The sequence below is a fragment of the Anabrus simplex genome, chromosome 3 (genome assembly GCF_040414725.1).
Source record: "Anabrus simplex isolate iqAnaSimp1 chromosome 3, ASM4041472v1, whole genome shotgun sequence".
NCBI lineage: Eukaryota > Metazoa > Arthropoda > Insecta > Orthoptera > Tettigoniidae > Anabrus > Anabrus simplex.
This window is the reverse complement of record NC_090267.1, coordinates 401,340,969-401,367,050: the sequence shown is the minus strand read 5'-3', so window position 1 is coordinate 401,367,050 and position 26,082 is coordinate 401,340,969. Positions and strand designations below refer to the sequence as shown.

Genomic DNA, 26,082 nt, shown 5'->3' with positions numbered 1-26,082 from the left:
ATATTTAATAAGGAAAGAAACCTGAATGATGTGGTCGAAATAAAAAGTCCGTTAATAGAGCAATTGCCAATATTACTGCAAACTTTCAAATCAGATAATAGTAAATTCTTTAAGACATTTAATCCAAAAACTCCCACCACAAAAATAGAGACAATTACTACTTCAATAACGCATAAAAATTCCCCTCCGCACAATACACCAAGGTCCAATGCTCCGCCTACCATTTCCTCCCCTACTCCCACCTCGACAACACATAAAGGCTCCTCGCCACACGATACACCAACGTTTAACACCTCGCCTAATGTTTCTTCCCCTAAGTCCCCTACTCGCCCTTCACAACAGCTTCTTCATACGTATAACACAAGGAGTAGAAACACGAAAGCAAGCAGTCACCGTAATGTAACAAGTACCATCTATGGTACTATGGTCAAAACTGAGGAAAAATGTTATTGAGGCTTATTTATATATTACATATTTTAAAAATCTCATTTTTCAAAATTTCCTCCAATCAAGGCACATTTTTCTTTCCAGAAAGGGTAAACTTGTGATTCTAACCTGAAATGCATTTTTCTTACTATCATTTGTTTCAGCACTTGTTTTTTGACAAAAACAACAGTTGACTAAACTGTTCATTCTTGCTCCTAGGTCATCACTTCTAAATGTTATCTGGAAGTGTTGTTTACCTTTGTTTATTCCTGGTGAAGGTATATATGTAATTTTATTTGTTTTGTACCTTAAAAGTGCAAATTTATAAACAATAGTACAGTTGTCTTGTTTTTTGGGGTTACTATGGTCATGAGTATCAACTCTTTGCAGTTGTCTTTTAGGTTATGTTAGATTACTCTTGTTAAATATAGTATACAATTAATATATTTATATTTTATTATTCACTTGTTTGTTTCATATTTCATGTTTGTGTCCTCTTTATTTCAGTGTTAGCGGCAAAATGGTGAGGTCTGTCCTAGAAACTGACAATAATTCTTCAGTTGTTAGTGACATTGCTGAGTCAGTTCTGAGTTTCTTGAAAGAAATGCGCTATTCAAAGAAAAGAAATGGCCCCACAAGAAAGAAGAGATGGTTTGTTGAGTGAGGAAAAAGTGTCTCTTTGGAGGATATTGAACCTTGTCTAACTCTTCAAGATCAGTTTCAAGCAGGAACAAGTGGTGAAACATCAGTGCTCCCAATCTCAAAAAAAAAAAAAAAAAAAAAAAAAAAAAGCAGAAAAGGTGTACAAGAGAAGATTCATTGGACTCTAAAAGTGAAGTTGAAATTCATTTAAATGGAAGTGATGAAGAAACTTGGGAAGAGATGAAAGTACAGTAGGCATGATGGCAGGAGAAGAAGAAGATATCATTTTGCAAATTTTTCTTTAATGTTTGACACAACTGTAAGTTTTTTAGCTTTAGAATATAGTTAAATATAATATTTCTTACATCAATATGCTTGGAAAATCATGTTCTGTTTGACTATAGTCACCCCATACTAATTCCTGCATATTTAGTAACAATTTCTGAGTGATTTTTAATACGTGACCATAGTGTCCCCACCCCATGGGGTTACTATGGTCACTACATTTTCAGATGTGAGACAATTACCTGATGTACGAAAAATTTATTTTAGTAAGTTGATGATACCCAACACTCTATACTAAATCATATTTCATTTTTACATGAATATATCATAAAATATCCAAGATATTCACAAAAAACTGAAAAAAGTGACCACAGTAACCCCAGTTGACAGTACCATGAGGCATTGTAGTAGCAGTCAAAGGGGTAAGTGATACATACCAATACAATCACTGTGAATGTACAATAACACACAACATTATCACGTAATTTCCTTTGTTACAGACGCACCATCATTTAAATAATGTGAAAAAAGAAAACATACCAACACCTCAAGATTCTTGGATTGACGTCCCTTTTGACTAAGCTCTCATAAAAGCGATCTACTTCCAATGTAAAATCTGCTCGTCAAATCAAGACTAGTTTGAGGAAACTACCAACAGTTGCATTTTACAGTTTACAACTAATAGATTACAGAAGCATGCCTCAAATCAATACATGAAGCAGAATATTTCCAACACATTTAAGACTTTAAACTATTGAGTTTTAACAGAATTTACGACTCAAATTTTAATACAATAAGTTAACTAACAATTGTTTTTAAAAAACAAAGAACTTGAGAATTTTAGCCAAATCTCATTATTGTGAAGATATTACTGTGTTTTGGACGTCAATGTTATTAGAATCAATGAATATCCCAATTTTAGCACTGTCATTTAAATTGTTAAACTGTCCATTGTGTTTACAAATGCCTATGTTTACATATTTTACTACTTAGTTTTTAGAATCATAATTAAGTACAAATTAGTTATAAGAAAATTAACAATGACAGGTCTTAACCTTGAGATAAATTACAAAGGCTGAGGATGCTTGAAACCAAGCAAAATATGTCCCTTTTAATGTAGTGTTGTAGCAATATGAATTTCTAACAACACAAAATCAATTGTATTGAAAAGGTGGAATAGAAAAATAAAAAATACAAATTTGTATGCAAATCATAGCAAATTTCAATATGGGTCTAAACATGAGATTAGTTACATGTAAAATTTTAGTAATCTAAAATATTTCTTTCTATGGATACACTCCTTGTTAATCTACATTTTTTTGCAATTTGCTTTACATCGCACTGACACAGACAGGTCTTACGGCGACGATGGGCTAGGAAAGACCCAGGAGTGGGAAGGAAGTGGCTGCGGCCTTAATTAAGGAACAGCATTTGCCAGGTGTGAAAATGTGAAAATGGGAAACTACGGAAAACCATCTTCAGGGCTGCCAACAATGGGGTTCAAACCCACTCTCTCCCAGATGCAAGCTCACAGTTGTGTGCCCCTAACCGCACAGCCAACTCACCTGGTAAAATATTTCTTTCAACATGACCAAAGCTGGGGAAGATGGTTATCATGAACTTGAAACCAACATTTCTCTCTCAGCTAAGTAGTAGACTTCATTTACTTCTGTTTTTTTTGGAAATATCATTACTTCATACGATGTTATAAAGGTTTAAATAAAATTTTAGAGCTTAATCACTTAATCATTTAATCATTTGTATATTTATATATGATCGATTCCCAACTGGTCAGAGCACCAACAGTGACACAGATGAGCACAGAATCAATAACTGTCACAGTCTGACTGGGCTGTCTGTGTGAGTGGGTTATTTCTTAACAGCTGTGGTTGTATGTAGTGGATAATAAGCATCTACAGTACAATTTTTATGGCAGCAGATGAAAGCATGTGTATTCATAGACCTCGGACAGCACCAACCCAATGAAAATAGTATGAGAGGTTCACTACACTATTCATATGGCCTGTAGAGACTCTTTCAAGCAACATCAGTGTAGATTTGAGCAAGGCACCAGGGTGCCAAACAATTGGGTACTGTATAGCTGGATTTCAAGTCTGCATCTCAGCAGAAAGACCCAATAACATCGATATTTAATGCCAGCATGGTGTCATGGTGTTGGAGTGATAAATTATATATTATAACCTTAGTGATGAATTGCATTTTTTTTCTTCAGTCACAATGATTGTTGCATTTGTATCAATGACATAACAATGCCAGAGAGATAGGACAAACTAATCATATTGTCAGGAAACACACATGGACACCACTAGTCATTATGATTTGGTGAGTTACTGACTTTCATGTGAAATTGCAATTGGTGATTGTTGAGGGTAATATGACTGCTACAAATGATTAAAGCCATGTATGGAAAGTGTGTAAGTAGTGTGAAGAGTAAGACAGGGCAAACAAACTGGTTCTATGTAGAAACAGGACTTTGACAAGGAAGAGTATTATCCCCTCTACTCTTCATCACAGTCAAAAGTGTGTATAACAGAAAATGGGAAGCAAAGAGACAAAGGCCTTAATCTTTGCAGACGACATAGTAATGCGGGAAGAACATGAAATGGAAGTACTAGGACAAGTTACTGTATGGAACCGGGAGATAGAGGAATATGGAATGAAAATAAGTGTGGAGAAGAGTTTTAGGAGTAAACTTGCAGAAGATGTGAAAATAAATGACAAAATTGGAAAGAGAATCTAACAAGCCAATGAGTTTTATCAATGTATGAGGGGTATATTGTGGAACTGGGACATCACAGAGAAATGCAAGAATATTCTCTACTCAATATATTACACCAATTTTGACATTCGTAGCAGGCACAAGGACAACAACAAAACATGATGAAAGCAGAATCCAAGTAGCCAAGATGAAATTCCTTAGAGGAATAATTGGGAAGACACAAAGGGATAAAATCAGAAATAGATATCAGAGAGAGAATTGGATTCCCTAAACGGCAAGACAAGATAGAGACCAGAAAGTTGAAATGGTATGGATACATGATGAGTATGAAAGAAGATAGAATTCCAAAGTGAGTATTTATGGAAAAAAAATAGGAGGAAAACAACGGGGAAGGCCCAGAAACAGGTGGATGTATACAGTAAATGAGAGTATAGAGAAGAGAGGAGTAAAAGTATACAAAATATTGGAGGAAGGAAGGAGGAAGGGAGTGGTGGAGGGAAAGAAAACTACTGAGGTCCTTGATTCACTACCCGACCCAGAAGACCCAAAATGGGAAATAAATAATAATAATAAGAAGAAGAATACTGGTAAATACTAACTTGAAACTCAATTCAGTGGATATCCTTCTGATAATGAATGATACAAAGTATCCCCTAGCACTTTTCGTAAAATATTTCTCCTAAAATAAATTTCCTAACATACATTTCTCTTAAAATAAATTGATTTAACTTCAATTTTCCTAAAATTATTCATTCCTAACATAGTATTTAGTAACTACCTGTAATTACCTCTGTTATCAGATTCTTCAGTTTTTCAATGACCCCTGGAGTTCATCCTTGCTTTGAAAGAAAACACACAGTATCTATCTATTAAAGTGCTGACAATATATCTGTTATTCTTTTACTAGCTTATTATGCTCGTCAATTTTCTTCCTGTAAGCTGTACTCAAACAGAACTCTATTCTGGACCTTCCGAACTGAATCACATCGGCAACAGCATATCTTTAAAACTCTGAAACTATCTAAATTGTCCAGACTGCCAAGCATTATTTTCTGAGGAAAATAGAATACATGGCCAACAGTACAGTTTATTCATTTTTGTACAACCACATAACCAGTCCAGATTTATGTACCACGAGTCATGAAAATATCGTACTGCTCTTTTTGATTCCTTGAATAAATTTTTAAGAGAAGGTGTGGGTCTACCTTTTTTACTTATGTTTTTATTTTCTTCAAAAGTTCTCAATGAAAATGGTGTGTTCATTAAGCTTTCTATTATACATGAACATTCTGGCCCCGCCAAATCACTTATTTTTGAGGTGGAAGCAACAGCACTCATTTTAATGTTTAGTATGTTGTGCAGTCCTATAAGCTGTTCTTACCTAACATAAATTAAATACAAATTCACACTTTAACAAGAGAAGTCAAATTGTATTATAATAGAAAACAATAACACAATAATATAACAATGCACTGTTGAGCGCTACGGAACGAACGGATGGAACAGCTCAGCACCGACGTTATAAACCTTTGTTTCCACTTTCCACTGTGGTAACACGAGCGGAGAACGTAGTACGATACATCCCAGTGTTGAGGGGAAAGAGGCCTTGCTTGGCGCAGGTGCAGTAATACTCGCCTAGCTGTTGGAAGAGATTCAAAGCGTAACCACTGCATGGAGTGGTAACAGCCTCTCGTTCAGCTTTGAAGGTGGCAGACAGCTGCAATACAGCTGCAATAGAGTTCTCGCGACACATCCAGGCAAAGAAACAAAAATTTAAAATATTACCATTAAAGAATATTCGATTTTTATATTTTCAAACTGTTACCAGTGGTAACAGTGGATACTAGCATGCTTCGCCACTGCTGATTTCATTATAGATATGTGTAGTTATTGCCCTTGCAGTGCAGGCTTTCTATTTTACTTGTTTACATTTCCAATAAACCTTTCCTACATGGATCTATAAGATTTATACCTTCCCAATAATAATTTAGACCCTTCTTGGTTGATGAAATAATTTCTGATCCAGACATCTTCAGAGCTAATTTGGATAACACTTCAAATTTATTAAATTTCCCTAAATACCTAGGTAATACTCTTAGCAACAAACACAATTGTTTTCTTGAAAGTTAAAAGTATTGATGCATTATGAATACTATAATAAGAAAATGCTTTACGAATGTTACACTAGTAAATTTGTTTTTTAGGAGATCCAAAGGCTAGGAATATTGTTTAGAAAAATTAATTTAGGAAATTTATATTGGAAAATATCAGTTTTAGGAAAACCATATTTTAGAAACATTATTTTTTCTTTTTACGATCTGTTTTACATCACTCCGACAGAGATAGGACTTATGGCTATGATGGGATAGGAAGGGGAAAGGAGTGGGAAGGAAGCAACTGTGGACTTAATTAAGGCATTGCCTGGTGTAAAAATGGGAAACCACCGAAATCCATCTTCAGGGCTACTGACAGTAGGGTTCTAACCGACTGTCTCCTGAATGCAAGCTGATTCTATGTGATGCAAACCACACAGTTTAGGAAAGATGATAAGGAATCATTGCACATAGGATGTTTCAGCAGAACAATCCCAGCTCTCACATTGTGCATATCTTCAGGGAAGCTCTGTACGACATCACGACTTTATAACAGCCTGCCAGGTCCTCAGACCTATGTTCTATTGAAGATGCTATTTGCTTTACGTCGCACCGACACAGATATGTCTTATGGCGATGATGGGATAGGAAAGGCCTGGGAATAAGAAGGAAGTGGCCGTGGCCTTAATTAAGGTACAGCCCCGGCATTTGCCTGGTGTGAAAATGGGAAACCACAGAAAACCATCTTCAGGGCTGCCGACAGTGGGGCTCGAACCCACTATTTCCCGATTACTGGATACTGGCCGCACTTAAGCGACTGCAGCTATCGAGCTCGGCCTATTGAAGATGTATGGGACAAAGTAGATGACTGAACAACTCTCTTCAGTCACCCTGAACTGTGGAATAATTGACCCTTGTGGTGCAACAAGAATGATTCAAGACGTAGTTGACTCAATATCTCAAAGAATTAAGCAACACGTTGTTACTCAAGGTGTTTACACTCCACACTGACTTTTGTCCAAATGTGGGCACAAAGGAACCGGAAGTTGTTATCATCACATCACTACCCAACTTCTGTCATGCATGCTCAATTGCAACTTTACTGTCCCACATCTTCATGGTGACATAATTTCCATTTTGACTAGTGCACATATTTTCAGTTTCTTTATAGGAATAAATCAGGATGAAAAGTCAGGTTGTAAGTTTCACCAAGAGAAGTTCTCTCAGTTTTAATTACTGCGTTTATGGGGTGAGGTACCTCATGGGGATCATTGTGAGTACCCATGTGTTAATATAAGAAAAGATCTTCATTGGAGTAATATCATTAATGAGGTTGTAAATAAAGGTTACAGATATCTTCATATGGTTATGTGAATATTTAAGGGTTGTAGTAAGGATGCAAAGGAGAGGGCATATAAGTCACTGGTAAGACCCTGATAGTATGGTTCTAATGTATGGGAACCATATCAGCATTACTTCATATGAGAGCTGGAGAAGATACACAGAAAAGCAGAATAATTTATTTAGGGCGATTTCCGACAGAAGAGTAGTGTTATGAAAATGTTCCAACTTTGGGCTGGGAAGACTTGGGAGTAAGGAGACAAGCTGCCCGATTCATAGGGATGTTTCAAGCTGTCAATGGACAGATGGCATGGAATGACATTAGTAGATGATTAAGCTTGAGTGGAGGTTTTAAAGGTAGGAAGATAAAGTTGGAATTCAAGGGGACAAATTGTGGCAAATATTCGTTTACAGGGAGAGGAATTAGGGATTGGAATAATTTTTCAAGGTAAATGTTTGATGAATTTCCAAATTCTTTGAAATCACTTAAGAAATGACTAAGTAAACAATTAATAGTGAAACTGCCACTTGAGTGACAGCCCTAAATGCACATTAGTGATTGATTGATTGATTGATTGATTGATTGATTGATTGATTGATTGATTGATTGATTGATTGATTGATTGATTGATTGATTGATTGATTCATAGAAAATATACTGTACCTTCCCATGATAAAGAGAATAAGTGAGACTCCAATGTAACCAAAGAACATAACAATCCACACATCCATAGAGAATGGATCCATGAACGAAAATAGCATAGGTGAAGCTTTGGAAGGCTTCTTGTACAAAATACTTATACCTGAAAGAAACAAATCAAATGAAAATTGTTATTGTTTAGTTTTTATTTGTTCTATAACTGAGCAATAGTTTTTAAGAAAAAGAGTATATTGACAACCTTAACTAAATTAGCATGGAAATTATGCCTGGGAGAATTATTTGCAATATGGTAAACATTTAATTTTCTAATATATGTGATGATGGCAATGATGATGATGATGATGATGATGATGATGATGATGATAATGATGTATTAACTCTTCAGCTGTATTACTACATTCTGTACTTTTATAAATTTTTCAATTCTCATCAATAAAATGAAGATGCCTTAGCTACATCAAAACTACCTCATTACCAGTTAACAGGAAATGTCAGTCAATCAAACCTATGTTATTAATTACTATTGAACTTCAAGGGCTATAGACAGCATTCTTATACTGCTGAGTCATATCTGGAAACCTGGTGTTTGTAAACAGTTTAGATTAAGATTAGTACTTTGTTAAATATATAAAAAATATTTATTTAGTAGGAGACTTTTTTGCTGAATTCATTACAACAGAGAAAACCATTTGGAGAATATGCCTTTAGTCAAACTGAAAGGAAATATTTGCCATCATCATCATAATAGTTTTTAAAGTTCCAGTTTCCCAGGTACTATTGACGAGCCTCTTCCACTCTGTGTTATTGAGGTATGTTGTTTTGTTAATGACGTCATCTAGTCTCCCTCCCTAATCTGCACTGTCCATCTTTATGATGTGCATCCAGTTGGTTCTTGAACTTACTACCATCTGTTTTCCTGCCACATGCCTCTCCAAGTTAACGTAAGCTGTCCTTGTTGGCACCATTCTCATTACATGCATGTTTCAATAGCATAGGTTAAGACTGGTATGAAATACATACATACATACATACATACATACATACATACATACATACATACATACATACATACATACATACATACATACATACATACATTATCATTATAGACTGTTATGCCTTTCAGCGTTGAGTCTGCAAGCCTCTGTGAATTTACTAAACGTTGCCACAATCCTCTATTTGCAACTAGTGCTGTGGCCTCATTTAGTTCTATACGTCTTATCTTTAAATCATTAGAAACTCAGTCTAACCATCGTTGTCTTGGCCTACCTCTACTTCTCTTACCCTCCATAACACAGCCCATTATTCTCCTAGGTAACCACTCCTCCTCTATTCGCCTCACATGACTCCACCACCGAAGCCGGTTTATGCGTACAGCTTCATCCATCACGTTCATTCCTAAATTAGCCTATATTTCCTCATTCCAAGTACCCTCCTGCCATTGTTCCCACCTGTTTGTACCAGCAATCATTCTTGCTACTTTCATGTCTATTACTTAGAACTTATGAATAAGATATCCTGAGTCCACCCAGCTTTCGCTCCCGTAAAGCAAAGTTGGTCTGAAAACAGACCAATGTAAAGATAGTTTCGTCTTGGAGCTGACTTCCTTCTTACAGAATACTGTACTGTTGATCGCAACTGTGAGCTCACTGCATTAGCTTTACTACACTTTGATTCAATCTCACTTACTATATTACCATCCTGGGAGAACATACAATCTAAATACTTGAAATTATCGACCTGTTCTAGCTTTGTATCACCAATCTGACATTCAATTCTGTTGAATTTCTTACCTACTGACATCAATTTAGTCTTTGAAAGGCTAATTTTCATACCATACATATTGCACCTATTTTCAAGTTCCAAAAATATTAGACTGCAGGCTTTTGGCACAATCTGCCATTAAGACCAAATCGTTAGCATTGGCCAGACTGCTTACTACATTCTACCTAACTGAATCCCTCCCTGCCATTTTATACCTTTCAGCAGATGATCCATGTAAACTACGAACAGCAAAGGTGAAAGATTACAGCCTTGTCTAACTCCTGAAAGTACCCTGAACCAAGAACTCATTCTACCATCAATTCTCATTGAAGCCCAATTGTCAACATAAATGCCTTTGATTGATTTTAATAATCTACCTTTAATTCCATAGTCCCCCAGTGTGGTGAATATCTTTTCCCTCGGTACCCTGCCATATGCTTTCTCTAGATCTACGAAATATAAACACAACTGCCTATTCCTCTCGTAGCACTTTTCAATTACCTGGTACATACTGAAAATCTGATGCTGATAGCCACACTGGTTTTCATCCAACTTCCTCTCAATGACTGACTGCACCCTCCCTTCCAAGGTGCCAATGAATACTTTGCCTGGTATATTAATCAGTGATAGTTGTTGCAATCCTTCCTGTTCCCTTGCTTATAGATAGGTGCAATTACTGCTTTTGTCCAATCTGAAGGTACCTTACCCACACTCCATGCTAATCTTACTACTATATGAAGCCATTTCATCTGTGCCTTCCCACTATACTTCACCATTTCAGGTCTAATTTCATCTATTTCTGCTGCTTTATGACAGTGGAGTTTATTTACCATCCTTTCCACTTCCTCAAGCATAATTTCACCAACATCATTTTCCTCCTCCCCATGAGCTTGGCTGTTCCTTTTACGTTGAGAAGATGTTCAAAATATTCCCTCCACCTCCCCAGTGATTCCCTGGGATCTATTATGAGTTCACCTGAATTACTCACCGAGCTCGATAGCTGCAGTCGCTTAAGTGAGGCCAGTACCCAGTATTCAGGAGATAGTGGGTTCGAAGCCCACTGTCGGCAGCCCTGAAGATGGTTTTCCGTGGTTTCCCATTTTCAAACCAGGCAAATGCTGGAGCTGTACCTTAATTAAGGCCATGGACGCTTCCTTCCCACTCCTTGCCCTTTCCTATCCCATCGTCGCCATAAGATCTATCTGTGTCAGTGCGACGTAAAGCAGCTAGCAAAAAAAAAAAATTATTTTTCTTTCCCTCCCTTTCTAAGATTATTTATTACTATCCAGAAAGGTTTCCCTGCTGCTTGACCTAGCCTTTCCAGGTTATTACCAAAATCTTCCTATGACTTCTTTTTGGATTCAACAACTATTTGTTTCGCTCTGTTTCTTTCGTCTACATGCAAATCCCTTTCTGTTAAGCCTTCTTTTTACGTTTACAAGCTGCTCTCATTCATCATTCCACCAAGATGTTTGCCTTTTCCTATCTTTAAACACAGTTGTACCTAGGCATTCCCTTGCTGTTTCTACTACAACATCCCTGTATGCCACCCATTCTCTTTCTATATCCTGAATCTGCTTACTGTCTACTGTTCAAAATTTCTCGCTAATCATATCCATGTACTTCTGTCTAATTTCCTCATCCTGGAGATTTTCTACCCTTATTCGTTTTCAGACAGGTTTCACTTTCTCTACCCTAGGCCTAGAGATACTTAGTTCACTACAGATCAGACAGTGGTCTGTGTCATCGAAAAATCCCTGGAAAACTTGTACATTCCTAACGGATTTCCTCTATTCGAAATCGGTTAAGATATAGTCTATTATGGATCTGGTACTCCTAGCCTCCCATAGTATGAAGTATTGATTGAAAATTTCCAGCTTTATTTCTGTTGGTACTTTGGAGTCCCAGAGAAGTGTTCTTACTTGCTGGAAGAAGTGAGAGCTCTTCTGCACTCTATTCACCACCTCCTCTCCTTTGTGGCTAGTGTGTCTTGAGAAATTACACTGCCGAGGTATGCATTGCTTTCCACACTCTCCTAGCATGATTTTTGCTGGTCATTCTTCTGTGTTTCTTGCCATCACTACTGTTTTGGCTTCACTTATCTTGATACTGAATTCATGGAATTTAACCGTCCATTCATTTTCAACTGTACTTGTTCCTCATTTTTTCCCCTGACCATGGCATCATCAGCGAAAGCCATTGCACTAAGTTCACCAGAGGTTTTCTTGATGTTCTTCATTATGTCATCCATGATGGTGATAAACAATACTGGGGATATTGCACTGTCTTGCTGGACTCCATTTTTGGTCTGGAAGCAGGATGAATGTCCATCACCAAATTGAACATAGCAGGTACAGTGTGCATACAGCATCTGAGCTTTCCTCACCAGTCCCTCCACCACGTTCCTCCTTCTCAGACATTCCCACATCTTCTCTCTTGCAATGCTATCCTATCCCTTCTCAATATCTAGGAAAACCATGGACTGATCTTTGCCTTTCTCCCAATATTTATCTATTAACGTATGTTCACTGAAGATTAGGTTTGTTATGGACCTATTAGGCTTGAAGCCATACTGTTCTTCTTCTAACTGTGTCTCTAAGATGACTCACAATCTGCTTTCTAATGTCTTCTCAAGAATTGTAAGCCTGAGAGAAAAGAGTGTTATTCCCCAGTAGTTGGAGAATTTTTGGTGATTTGGTTTCTTAAACAGTGGGATAATGACATCCCTGCTCTAATCAGCAAGTATCTTGATGATGATGATGATGATGATGTTTGTTTTTAAAGGGGCCTAACATCTAGGTCATCGGAAGTGGGCATTAAAATCCTTTGCCCCTTACAAAAGCCCAGGTGTGGATGGGATCTTCCCGGCGCTTCTTCAGGAGGCGGGGGGGGGGGGTCCTTATACCATACCTGGTCAGAATCTTTAGAGCCTGTCTCACTATGGGGTACGTGTACTCCTTGTGGCGTCAGGCGAAGGTGGTATTTATACCTAAACCCGGAAGGTCTTCATATACTAGACCTAAGGATTATAGACCCATTAGTCTAACGTCTTTTCTACTTAAGACCTTGGAAAGACTGGTGGATAGACATATCAGGGAGAAAGTATTAAGAGACTTTCCCCTGCATTCTCATCAGCATGCATATCAACCAGGGAAGTCGGTTGAGACGGCACTACACCAGCTGGTTTCTAGGCTGGAGAGTGCCTTGGATCAGCAACAACTTGCTATGGTTGTATTCCTAGATATAGAAGGGGCCTTTAACTATACATCTTTGGGCTCCATAGAACGTAGTCTAGAGAGAAGAGGAGTGAGCAGTATGCTCATAAAATGGATTATGGCCTCACTGCAGGGCCGTCAAGTTCTGTTTACTCTCAACGCTGTAATGTTGAGAGCTAATATAGACAGCGGGTGTCCACAGGGAGGAGTATTATCACCAACATTATGGTGTCTGGTAGTGGACGAACTACTTATCAGGTTAAATGTTGGAGGAATATACGCCCAAGGCTATGCAGACGACATAAGCCTGATGGCGGTAGGAAATTTCCCCAGTACGGTTTCCGAACTCGTACAGAGCTCTCTACGTAGGGTGGAAAGATGGTGTCACGAGACAGACTTGTCGGTTAATCCCGATAAGACGGAGCTCGTGGTATTTACCAGGAGGAGGAGGCTAGACGGACTGTCAGAGCCTTTCCTATTCGGAAAAAAATGAGTTAAGACAACCTCGGTTAAGTACCTAGGGGTAATCCTTGAGGCAAGACTGAGTTGGAAGAAACATATAGATCATAAGGTGGATAAGGCTCGCAAGATTATGTGGGCCTGTCGCAGGGCCGTCGGGAAGACTTGGGGCCTAAGACCTAGGGTGGTCCAGTGGCTCTATATCTCCATTGTACGGCCCACGATCACCTATGCATCTATAGTCTGGTGGCCAGGCTCAGAGAGTAAAACTGTGAGCACCAAGTTAAACAGTGTCCAAAGACTTGCGTGTCTAGGAATAACAGGGGCACTGGATACTACACCATTATGTGCAATGGAGGCCATCCTAGGTTTTCCCCCCTTACATTTATATGTTAAGGTAATAGCGGGAATGAGTGCCTATCGCCTTTGGTCACTCGGAGGATGGTCCTTCAAAAACCCGAATAGAGGTCATGCCTCTATTCTTACAAGGCTTCACCAGACTTGCCCTATGACAATGATGATTGGGGATCTGATGAAGCCTAGCTTTAATTTGAATTATAAATTCACAGTGGTGATACCCACAAGGGAGGAGTGGGCCGCGGACGCTGGGGCCCGTCTTAAGTCTGGGGGCTGTACATGGTACACAGATGGCTCGCGGACGGAGGCGGGCACAGGCGCCGGGGTCTGGGGGCCTAAGACAAGGCTCTCCCTTCCTATGGGTAAATATGCTACTGTTTTCCAGGCTGAAGTATACGCAATACTAGCCTGTGCTTTAAATATATGGAAAATGCCTGGACACAGAAGACACATCACTATATGTAGTGATAGCCAGGCAGCGTTAAAAGCACTATGTGCAGTTAAAACAACATCAAAACTGGTATGGGAATGCCAAAGGATGTTAGATCAGCTGTGTGAGCTTAGCTCAGTTACCTTATTATGGGTTCCTGGGCACACAGGAATCAGTGGAAATGAAGAAGCTGACAAACTAGCGAAACAGGGCTCAATGGGTTCCTTTACAGGACCAGAGCCCTTCCTGGGAGTGTCACTCCGAAGTGTGAGACTGGCAATATCCCAATGGATAAACCAGTCTCACCTAGATATTTGGAAGAGGTTAACCATAGCAAGACAGGCACGTGAACTTATCAAAGGGCCTAGTCAAATCTATAAAAAGGTCCTAACGAATTTGAATAGGACCAGAATGAGAATGGTAGTTGGACTGTTAACAGGCCACAATACCTTACAGAGACACGTACACATCGTGAAAATCACCCAGGATCCGATGTGTAGAAGATGCGGTAAGGAGGAGGAGACCTCCGCGCATGTGTTATGTCAGTGCGAGGCTTTTGCAAGCACTAGACATCGATACCTGGGCTCACACTTCGTGAGCCTGGAGGACATCAGGAACGCCAAAATCCGGACACTGGTATCCTTTATAGGAGCACTAGGGCTGGACTAGGCAAACACGTTCAAGGGGCACAAAGGGTCTTCATAGACCTACGTGTGGAGCTCTGCGAAAACAGGGCTCACCCATTTCTTATCTATCTATCTATCTATCTAGGTCATCGGCCCCTAATTATATGAAATGAGATGAAATGTAATGACAATTTAAAAGGCTAAAATCATCCGCTGACCAGAATTCAAAATGTGATGACAAAGAATGAATAGATGGATATGAAATTAAAACAATCAGTGGATCCGACCCACAATGCCCCAAATTCCCAGAAATTAGCATTAAACAATAGTATTACTGACCAAGGGACTGCTTCTAAAGCACAATCCTGAATCGACGATGCTTGTAGTCAAAAGGGGTCCAAAATCCAGATCACAGGCCCCTCATAATGGTACTTATCAGTAGGAAAGTAGAACCATGCTATTTGTCATGTTGCGGTACTGATCAAATGTAGCGTAGACTCATGGTATTCCACACATTATGGTACTACTCACAGGTAATGTAATACACACATATAACGAAGATCTATGGTATTTCCCACACTGCGGCGTCATTTACAGGCAACACAAACCTATGGTGTTCCTCACATAGGTGTACTAATTACAGGGACTTGTACTATCCCGTGGTGTTCCTCACATAGTGGGTACTAACCATGGGAAAGGCAGACCCATTCTGTTGCTCACCCATGGTGTCACTCATATAGTGGTACTAATCACAGGTGCTATAAAACCCACCCTGCTTCACACACTGTCGCTACTATTCTCAAACCTATTGTGTACTTAACATAGTGGTACTAGATACAAGTAAAGATGGCCCATGGTGTTTCCCGCAAAATGGTACTAATTGCAAGTAGTCTCATGGTTTTAATTCGATCATCGCTTGGTTGCCCCTTTTAGTCGCCTCTTACAAAAGGCAGGGGATACTGCGGGTGTATTCTTTGCCTGCGTCCCCCACCCACAGGGAGGAAGCAAGTATCTTGTCATCCTTTCACATTGCATTGAGCACCCTGCGTAGCCAATGTAAACCCTCAACTCCTACTGCTCATGTCCGCGCTGACTTCATCTATACCTGGGGATTTTTTATGCGGCGTCTTCTTGAGGGTTGCTTCTGTTTCTGCCCATGTAATGGGAAGTTCCTCTGCGTAGGTTTTGACAGCCGGTTCTTTTGTTCTCTGATCTGCTTCTGACCAGTTCAATGTGTAATCAAAATGACTCCTCAGAACCTCTCTGGCCAGGTTTCAATCATTACATTTTTTAAAATGTTTTTTAAAATTGCAGTACTACCTTAGTATAAACAAACAATGAATATAAAAATAATGATAGGTGGATAGGTTTTTATTTGAAAAATATTATATATATGACTGAAATTAGGTGTTTTTTTATTTCCATAGTGCGTTAACGAACTGCAAATTCAGAACAGACTTTGTGGCAGTTTACTTCACTGTACATTACATTCGATGTACACCAAAGTTATACACCCACATCTTTCTGAGGTAGAATTCATCACAAACATTTGTGATGGGAACAAGGAGATTTCGCTGAAGTCGAAAGTTGTGGTTTCTGTGCCATTCGCATATTTTATTGGCGTGCGATAGTACTTCCAACTAGTGGTAGAATATGTATGGAAAACAGAAACTCACTAACTCCATGGAGTAACTTGGATTGTGATTTCCACGAAATAATAAACAGCTTGTAGCTGACTAGTTACCTTCGGATTCGGGTGTTTTATGCTATACATGGATAGTAGGCTACGTTTACAATATTTTTCTGTCATAGCCTTGAAAATGACAAAAAAAATTTGGAGTTAGGTGGGTTTTTTATTTCCATGAACGTACTCTGAAAATCATTACTGTCGTTTCTCAATCAATCAATCAATACTGATCTGCATTTAGGGCAGTCGCTCAGGTGGCAGATTCCCTATCTGTTGTTTTCCTAGTCTTTTCTTAAAAGAAGTCAAAGAAATTGGAAATTTATTGAACATCTCCCTTGGTAAGTTATTCCAATCCCTAAATCCCCTTCCTATAAATGAATATTTTCCCCAATTCGACCTCTTGAATTCCAACTTTATCTTCATATTATGATCTTTTCTACTTTTAAAGATGCCACTCAAACTTATTCGTCTACTAATGTCATTCCACGCCATCTCTCCACTGACAGCTTGGAACATACCACTTTAAAAAAAAAAAAGAAAAAACAGATCAGATGTAAGGCTTTTCAGGCATTTGCTCTATTAACCAGTGTTTCGTTTTAGGTCTGACACTAGACTCATCAGACTGGGATGTGTCAGACCCTACCCACTGACGCTGGGGTGTATGCAGCTGAACTACTACTACTATTATTACTACTACTACTAATACAAAATGTTTTCATTCCTCCCCTGAAGGGGGAGGGGGGCCTCTTAGACGGTTACGCCGTCTCTCAGGCCGGGAGATTTGTTATGGTGAAGGAGATGTGTGGAGAAGGTGAGGGGGTAGGCGGCCGTGGCCTATACCATGATGTAAGTATAATGGTGTGTCAGTGCGCATCCAGCCTACCGCAGTGACGTCACGCTGGTAGCAAAGCAAGGAAAGCGGTTACATTTCTCGCTTTGTGAAGAGAGTGCATCGTTCAAAATGTATTCGTTTACAATCAAAAGACCACTAATATGTTACTACAGCCAGTTTATTATTGTCATTAATATTCTAAGTATTTTACTCTTACATTTATGTAATGAATGCCTTACACATAAGCGTTATATGGTAGCTCTAGCAGTTTATAATGTTTGACATTTTCTTGGACGTTTATCTAATTTTCTTCCTGCTTAACTGTTTCAAGCGAATACAAGATCTTGTGTGTGAAGGTTAAACTCACTTCTCGAGGAATTTTCACCGCTGGCGGTAATTACTTCATGGTTCTCTCAGTTTGTCAAATATGTAGGGTTCCCCGTAAAGGTAGTTACCGTGAAGGTCATTAAATTCTTTCTCCAGTATATTTGTAACTTTCAGTAACTCGTAACTGGGTCTCATAAAATTTCCTCTTGAGACACATTGGAGCCAGTTTGTTTGTTTGTTTGTTTGTTTGTTTGTTTGTTTGTTTGTGGCTGCCGAACAGTTGTACCTTTCTTTCTTTCTTAATCTGTTTACACTCCAGGGTTGGTTTTTCCCTCGGACACGACGAGGGATCCCACCTCTACCACCTCAAGGGCAGTATCCTGGAGCGTGAGACACTGGGTCGGGAGATACAACTGGGGAGGATGACCAGTACCTCGCCCAAGCGGCCTCACCTGCTATGCTGAACAGGGGTCTTGTGGGGGGATAGGAAGACTGGAAAGGATATACAAGGGAGAGGGAAGGATGAGGATGGGGCCTTAAGTTAGGTACCATCCCGGCATTTGTCTGGAGGAGAAGTGGCAAACCACGGAAAACCACTTCCACGATGGCTGAGGTGGGAATCGAACCCACATCTACTCATTTGACCTCCCGAGGCTGAGTGAAACCCGTTCCAGCCCTCGTACCACTTTTCAAATTTTGTGGCAGAGCCGGGAATCGAACCCGGACCTCCGGGGGGCGCAGCTAATCACACTAACCACTACACCACACAGGCGGACTTGATTTTATTTTCACGGTTCATTAAAAATTTTATTTTCCTTGGAGAAAAATATATATCTGAACACTGAAGTCATTATCTCCGAAATGCCATTTGCCTTTTTTAGTTGTTTTAGTAATTCCCATTCATTCTTCAATAGCTCTTCATATTTTTCCTTAAGTCACTATTTTCTCCTTCCAACAGTAGTATCTTTCTTCTCAAATCATCCAACTCGTTAGTTCCATTTTCTCCTTTATAGTACACCTTTCCTTCAGTTTCATCTTCCCTACAATTAACATAGACAAGTTATTTATTCTTTCAGTTGAAAAAAAATAAAATAAATGGAATGTCATATAACATTTAAACATGTACCGGTATTTATTGTGTTTCTTCACTCACTGTTGAAATCAGCAGCCAGCGATCTTAGAAGTTCAGCTAGATCCTTATGTCGATTTCTCTGTTTTTCCCTCTCAACCCTCCTGCCACTATTAGGAGTTAATATATTTCCTCCTAGTGGTATAGTCTCATACATCCGGTTTTAATTCACGGCTGTTTTTTTTCCGATAATTTAGAAGTTGTTGTCTTAAAGGAATTTAAAAGCACGTCACATCGAAATAAAGCGAGCAAACTCAACCTAAAGTAATAACGTAATAACAAACTTTGTATTAACTTAACACGGCATGTATGGAATAAAGACATTAATAATTTATTGTGTATTATAAATACGTACCGTGTTTCACACTAAATTTATCATTGCGTCGACAAGCATTCTCCCACAGTCTGGCAAGATCTTAATTTTTCGGGATTGAAAAATACTTTGGGTATGATCCTTTGGTTTTCCTGTAGTAGCTAAAACAGCCTAGCCCGGCATTTTCAAAAGCGTGATCCGTGCAGATTAATGAAAAGAATAAAAGAGCTTCAAATTATGTACGGCACGTATTTAATATATAACGCATGTTAAACACATTAAAAATACAATAGCGACAAGCCATGTAGCTGCAGAGCCAATTTCTCGCAGTCGCAGTGCTCCCCGCGTGACGTCACCTGCACAGAAGCAACGCGTTTTCATCTCTCTTACTGACACACCATTATACTCACATCACGGCCTGTACTATGAACTGTCCTGGCATTTGCCTTAGTGCAGGAGAATGGAAAACCATGGAAAACCATTCTCAGGACAGCTGACGGGTGAGGCCAGGCGAGAAATGCAGCACTGTGCCCCAGGCCCATCTCCTGAATGCAGAGGCATAGAGCCACGATAGAGCCGTGACCACCTCTCCTCTGCTCGGTTGGCCGGTCAGAGTACAGAGCTTATGGGACAACAACCCACTCTGCATCTACCGACGCAGGTGAACTTATCAGAAGCCCTATACAATAGGCACAGTCTGATAACTGCATATGGGAGATAAAACTCCACAATGGAATTATTGCCTGCCTAGCAATTCCTAATGGAAATTCTAAGTTCCCAAGGAGGGAATTATATATTTTTCCACCAATCGAGCATGTCAAAAAAAAATATATCTAATTCCCTCCTTGGGAACTGAGAATTTCCATTTGGAATTGCTAGGCGGGCAATAATTCCATTGTGGAGTTTCATCTCCCATATGTAGTTATCAGCTGTGCCTCTTACATAGGGCTTCTGATAAGTTCACCTGCATACACCCCAGCGTCAGTGGGTAGGGTCTAACACATCCCACTCTGATGAGTCTAGTGTCAGACCTAAGATGAAACGGTGGTTAATAGAGCAAATGCCTGAAAAGCCTTACATCTGATCTGTTTTTTGACATAATCTATTGGTGGGAAAATATCTAATTCCCTCCTTGGGAACTTAAATTTACATACCACTTAGTCGAGCAGCTCGTCTTCTTTCTCCCAATTCTTCCCAGCCCAAATTTTGCAAAATTTTTGTAACGCTACTCTTTTGTCGGAAATCACCCAGAATAAATCGAGCTGCTTTTATTTGGATTTTTTTTTTTTCCAGTTCTGGAATCAGGTAATCCTGGTGAGGGTTCCATACATTGGAACCATACTCTAGTTGGGGTCTTACCAGAGAATTATATGCCCTCTTCTTTACATCCTTACTACAACCCCTAAACACTTTCATAACCATGTGCAGAGATCTGTACCCTTTATTTACAATCCCATTTATGTGATTACCCCAATGAAGATCTTTCCTTATATTAACACCTAGATACTTACTATGATCCCCAAAAGGAACTTTCACCCCATCAACACAGAAATTAAAACAGAGAGGACTTTTCCTACTTGTGAAACTCACAACCTGACTTTTAACCCCGTTTATCAACATACCATTGCCAGCTGTCCATCTCACAACATTATCGAGGTCACGGTGCAGTTGCTCACAATCTTGTAACTTATTTATTACTCTATACAGAACAACATCATCTGCAAAAAGCCTTACCTCTGATTCCACTTCTTTATTCATATCATTTATACATATAAGAAAACATAAAGGTCCAATAATACTGCCCTGAGGAATTCCCCTCTTAATTATTACAGAGTCAGATAAAGCTTTGCCTACTCTAATTCTCTGAGATCTATTTTCTAGAAATATAGCAACCCATTCAGTCATTCTTTTGTCTAGTCCAATTGCACTCATTTTTGCCAGTAGTCTCCCATGATCCACCCTATAAAATGCTTTAGACAGGTCAATCGCGATACAGTCCATTTGACCTCCTAAAACTGATATATTTTGCTGGAATCCTACAAGTTGAGCTTCAGTGGAATAACCTTTCCTAAGACTGAACTGCCTTGTATCGAACCAGTTATTAATTTTGCAAAAATGCCCAATATCAGAAAGAATGATTTCCCAAAGCTTACATACAACACATGTCAAACATACTGGCCTGTAATTTTCAACTTTATGTCTATCACCCTTTCCCTTATACACAGGGGCTACTATAGCAACTCTCCATTCATTTGGTATAGCGTCTTCAAGCAAACAATAATCAAATAAGTACTTCATATGTGGTACTATATCCCAACCCATTGTCTTTAGTATATCCCCAGAAATCTTATCAATTCCAGCCACTTTTCTAGTTTTCAATTTTTGTATCTTATTGTAAATATCATTGTTATCATATGTAAATTTTAATACTTCTTTAGCATTAGTCTCCTCCTCTATCTGGACATTATCCTTGTAACCAACAACCTTTACATACTGAATACTTCTGCCTTTTGAAGATCCTCACATACACACTCCCCTTGTTCATTAATTATTCCTGGAATGTCCTTCTTGGAACTTGTTTCTGCCTTAAAATACCTATTCATACCCTTCCATTTTTCACTAAAATTTGTATGACTGTCAATTATGCTTGCCATCATGTTATCCTTAGCTGACTTCTTTGCTAGATTCAATTTCCTGGTAAGTTCCTTCAATTTCTCCTTACTTCCACAGCCATTTCTAACTCTATTTCTTTCCAGTCTTCACCTCCTTCTTAGTCTCTTTATTTCTCTATTATAATACAGTGGGTCTTTACCATTCCTTACCACCTTTAAAGGTACAAACCTATTTTCACATTCCTCAACAACTGCTTTAAACCCATCCCAGGGTCTGTTTACATTTTTATTTACTGTTTTCCACCAACATAGTTGCTTCCTAAAAACTGCCTCATGCCTGCTTTATCAGCCATATGGTACTGCCTAATAGTCCTACTTTTAAGACCTTCCTTTCTAAGACATTTATTTTTAACTATGACAAAAACAACTTCATGATCACTAATGCCATCTATTACTTTGGTTTCTCTATAGAGCTCATCTGGTTTTACCAGCACCACATCCAGGATATTTTTCCCTTCAGTTGGGTCCATCACTTTCTGAATCAGCTGTCCTTCCCATATTAGCTTATTTGCCATTTGTTGGTCATTCTTCCTGTCATTTGCATTTCCTTCCCAATTGACATTTGGTAAATTCAGATCCCCCGCTACAATCACATTCCTTTCCATGTCGTTTCCCGCACAGCTATCAAATAATTTTGAACCCGTGTCAGCGCTACCCTTTCCCGGTCTGTACACTCCAAAGATATCAAGTTGCCTATTATCTTTAGAAATGAGCCTCACACCTAGATTTTCATGTTTCTCATCTTGAACTTTCTCGTAGCTTACAAATTCTTCTTTCACCAGAATGAATACTCCCCCTCCCACCATTCCTATCCTATCTCTACGATACACTCTCCAGTTCCGTGAGAAAATTTCTGCATCCATTATATCATTTCTCAGCCATGATTCAACTCCTATTACAATATCTGGTAAGTATATATCTATTAAATTACTAATTCTATTCCTTTTTCTACAATACTTCTACAGTTCAACACTAACATTTTTATGTCATCCCTACTTGACTTCCAGATCTCTGTACCCTTATCACTGCTCCATTGGGATCCTCAATTGCCTTGATGGTTTTGACTGCATTCTTTCGTTTTTGATCACTCTGAACCAATAGTTTCATATTGCCTCTGCTGCCTTCCTCCAGTTTTTTAGTAAAGTTCTCTTGGCATTTTATCTTATCCTCTTCTACTAGTCTTTTAACTCCCAGTTTCTTGTCCTGGTAAACTTACTTGAGGTCTCTGATTTCCCCCTTGTCCCTTACCTGTTCTGACTTGGATTTCTCTCTATCTTGTTCCTTTTTGTGCTGTGTTCCTTTCCTTTTTTGAGGATCTTATTCATTCCACCAGGGTGTCTTTTTTCCCCTTACTTTCATACTTGTCTTCCTGCAAATCTAAATTACTTCCTTTATCGAGGTGTTTTAAAATCTGTTCCACTCTACCTCACCAGTTTCCACTTCTTTGTAGGTAACTGTTCTCTTATATGGTCCTGATAGTCAATCCTCTTTTCAATGTGTTCTAGTTCTGACATTTCAATCTTAGGTAATTTCTCAATTGTTATCTATAAATAAATAGATCTGCTACTATTAACCAGTAGTTGCTATTGAAGTTCTCACTTGGAATCACCTTGACATCAGTCACAAGTCTACTTCTTTCTTTATCTGTAATGACATAGTCATTGATCATCTTGCTCTGTCCATCCTACCTGTGTCAGGTAAATCTTCTAACCAGGCACATTAACACCAGAAAAGGCAAAAAAATCATAAATTATTGGAGACCTGGTTTCAGTGAGCTTTGAAACTGAATGTAGAAGATGAAACTTACTGTATCATACCATAAATTGGTGAAATCTTGGCAAATTTATCCACAGTGCAAGCAAGCAAGCAAGTAAGCAAGCAAGCTAGCTTAATTCTAATTCTCTCTCTCTTTAAATTATCAGGTTTCTTTAAAAGCATTAGTTGTTTCAGTTTAAGTATGAAAGAGGAAGTAAGATGTTGCTAGATGCAATACAGTATCTTTAAAAATATATTCAATGATCTTTTCAGTGACTTTAATGATGCACAGTATTAACCACAATAACTTAAGGGAGTCTGAATTTTTAATGTACTTATTTTTAAATATAGAATACATCTATAGTTTTGGAAATGCACTTGGGCTGGTGAGTGTTACAAAACCATGAAAATTTTAAAATAAAATTAATGTTTAGACATGACAGTGCTCAATATCTCATTGTAAAGAGGAAGGATTAGTATACCCAGCAACAAGAGTCTAACCTTGGTACAACGTCATCAGGTGATGCAATGGTGCCCTTGCTGTGCTACACAGCTATCAATTAGTGTAGCTCTGGACTCTGGCATGGTACCAATCACGTGAGGTGTCATTTGGTTTGTCTCATTGAGTTCTACAAGTATGTAGCACGAAATTAAATAGAAAACAATTGAGAAAATTGTGAAGAAATGGGAAAAATTTCTTTCTTTCACAAAATGTTGCAACATGTCTGTCTGTTAGGTCATCAGTCCAGTGGCTGGTTGGATCCTCAAATAGCACCCCCAAAGGTTATGCAGTTATGGAGAAATTGCAACAAGTGATGGCAGCATCAAAATGAGTCATATTAAGCAAGATGGGCAGTGAGGTAGTTTGCCAATGCTTTCCAGCTGGGTCAGAAAGTGCTATTGCAGCATGACTGACCCTATGAGCAACACCTTTCATAACAATCAGAATACTGGTTGTGTTCTGAATGTCATTACTCAGCACTATACATACTCCAGCAGCTTCCATATTGTCACAGCCATGGATGAGACTGGGATTTCGGTGGAAGCTACACTTTGGTCTGGCTTGGGCCAGGAGACAGATGCAAAAGTACTGCATCCATCAAGAAATGGCAGTAGTCACAAAATGTGGACAATAAATGACTTTAGGATTACCAAAAATGCATTCAAGAGGATAGAATGGCTTGCCATAATTACACACACACAAAAAAAAGTCCAAAATCTCCAATGCTGAGCATCAAAAGGCTTATTAGAAGTGTCTCAAAGTTAAGGCGTCTGAGCGTTGTGAGGCAAGTTATGTGCCCAGCACTTCTAATGCCTCAGAGGTGGAAAATGATTTGGACCTCATGGATGTGAATACTGATCGCTAGGGATATGCCACTCGATCACCCGCTCGAACAAGCTTGAGTGCTGACGTCACGAACTGGTGTGTCGAGCTTGGTTGAGCAAGATCGAGCAGCACAGAATTCCCTTGTGATGTAGGCTTGCATGCGCTCTAAGCAGGACATGTGTGTTGTTACTCGAGCCACGCTTCCGCCTTCACTCATTCTCTTTGGTCTTCACATTCCGGCACTACATTGTAGTAGAGTAATTAGCGATCATTCTACAGAAGTACAGACATACCATAAATTGTAGTGGACGCATCAGTTTATTAAGCCCATGCCCAGAATAACTTTTTGTTATCAAACTGAACTGACTGCTCAACACAAAGATTAGCTCTGCATAGTGATAATATTTCTGTGGTTTTCCTGTCATTACTTGGTCGCTACCTCCATTTCTGGTTCTTGTGATCATTGGATGTATCATTTTAATAACATATTCTTTTCAATTTTATTATAGTACTATGATACTATTTCTTGTATACAAAGACATGCTTATATACAATACACCATTGGTATGATAGGACCTTCGATATTTAATTTCCATTCAGTTTATAATTATTTTGCTGCCGTATATGCTAATGAGGAAAAGGAGGGAGAATAGTAATAATAATAAGAAAATTTGAACAGAACTTAAGTTCTGAGTCCGACAGGATATAACTAAACTTTCAGAATTTTTAAATTACATCTCACAATCCATAGATATTGCATGTTGCGAAAATGCATCACTAGACATATAGGGCTGGTATTATTTCTTGTAATTCTAGTGGATTAGTCATTAATAATTCAACAGATTTTGGTATAAACTTATTTTATTACCACGAACATGCAGTGTTTGACATCAAAGAGCAAAGATGATTGCCACGCAACTGATTTAGAACAAGGATATCACTCATAAATGACAGGCCATACTCCTGCTCGAGTACTGCTTAACCTACATCGAGCTGTGATG

The 26,082-nt window shown here is 38.8% G+C and overlaps 1 protein-coding gene across 1 annotated transcript in view; it reads right to left on the bottom strand.

Annotated features, from left to right (window-relative positions):
• The window catches only part of LOC136866828 (glutamate receptor ionotropic, kainate 2-like), a 127,743-nt gene that overhangs the window by 37,272 nt on the left and 64,389 nt on the right, over positions 1–26,082 (bottom strand). The window contains exon 12 of the mRNA XM_067143932.2: positions 8,192–8,330. Coding sequence (XP_067000033.2) covers positions 8,192–8,330 — 139 coding nt within the window. The remainder of the gene's footprint in view (positions 1–8,191; positions 8,331–26,082) is intronic.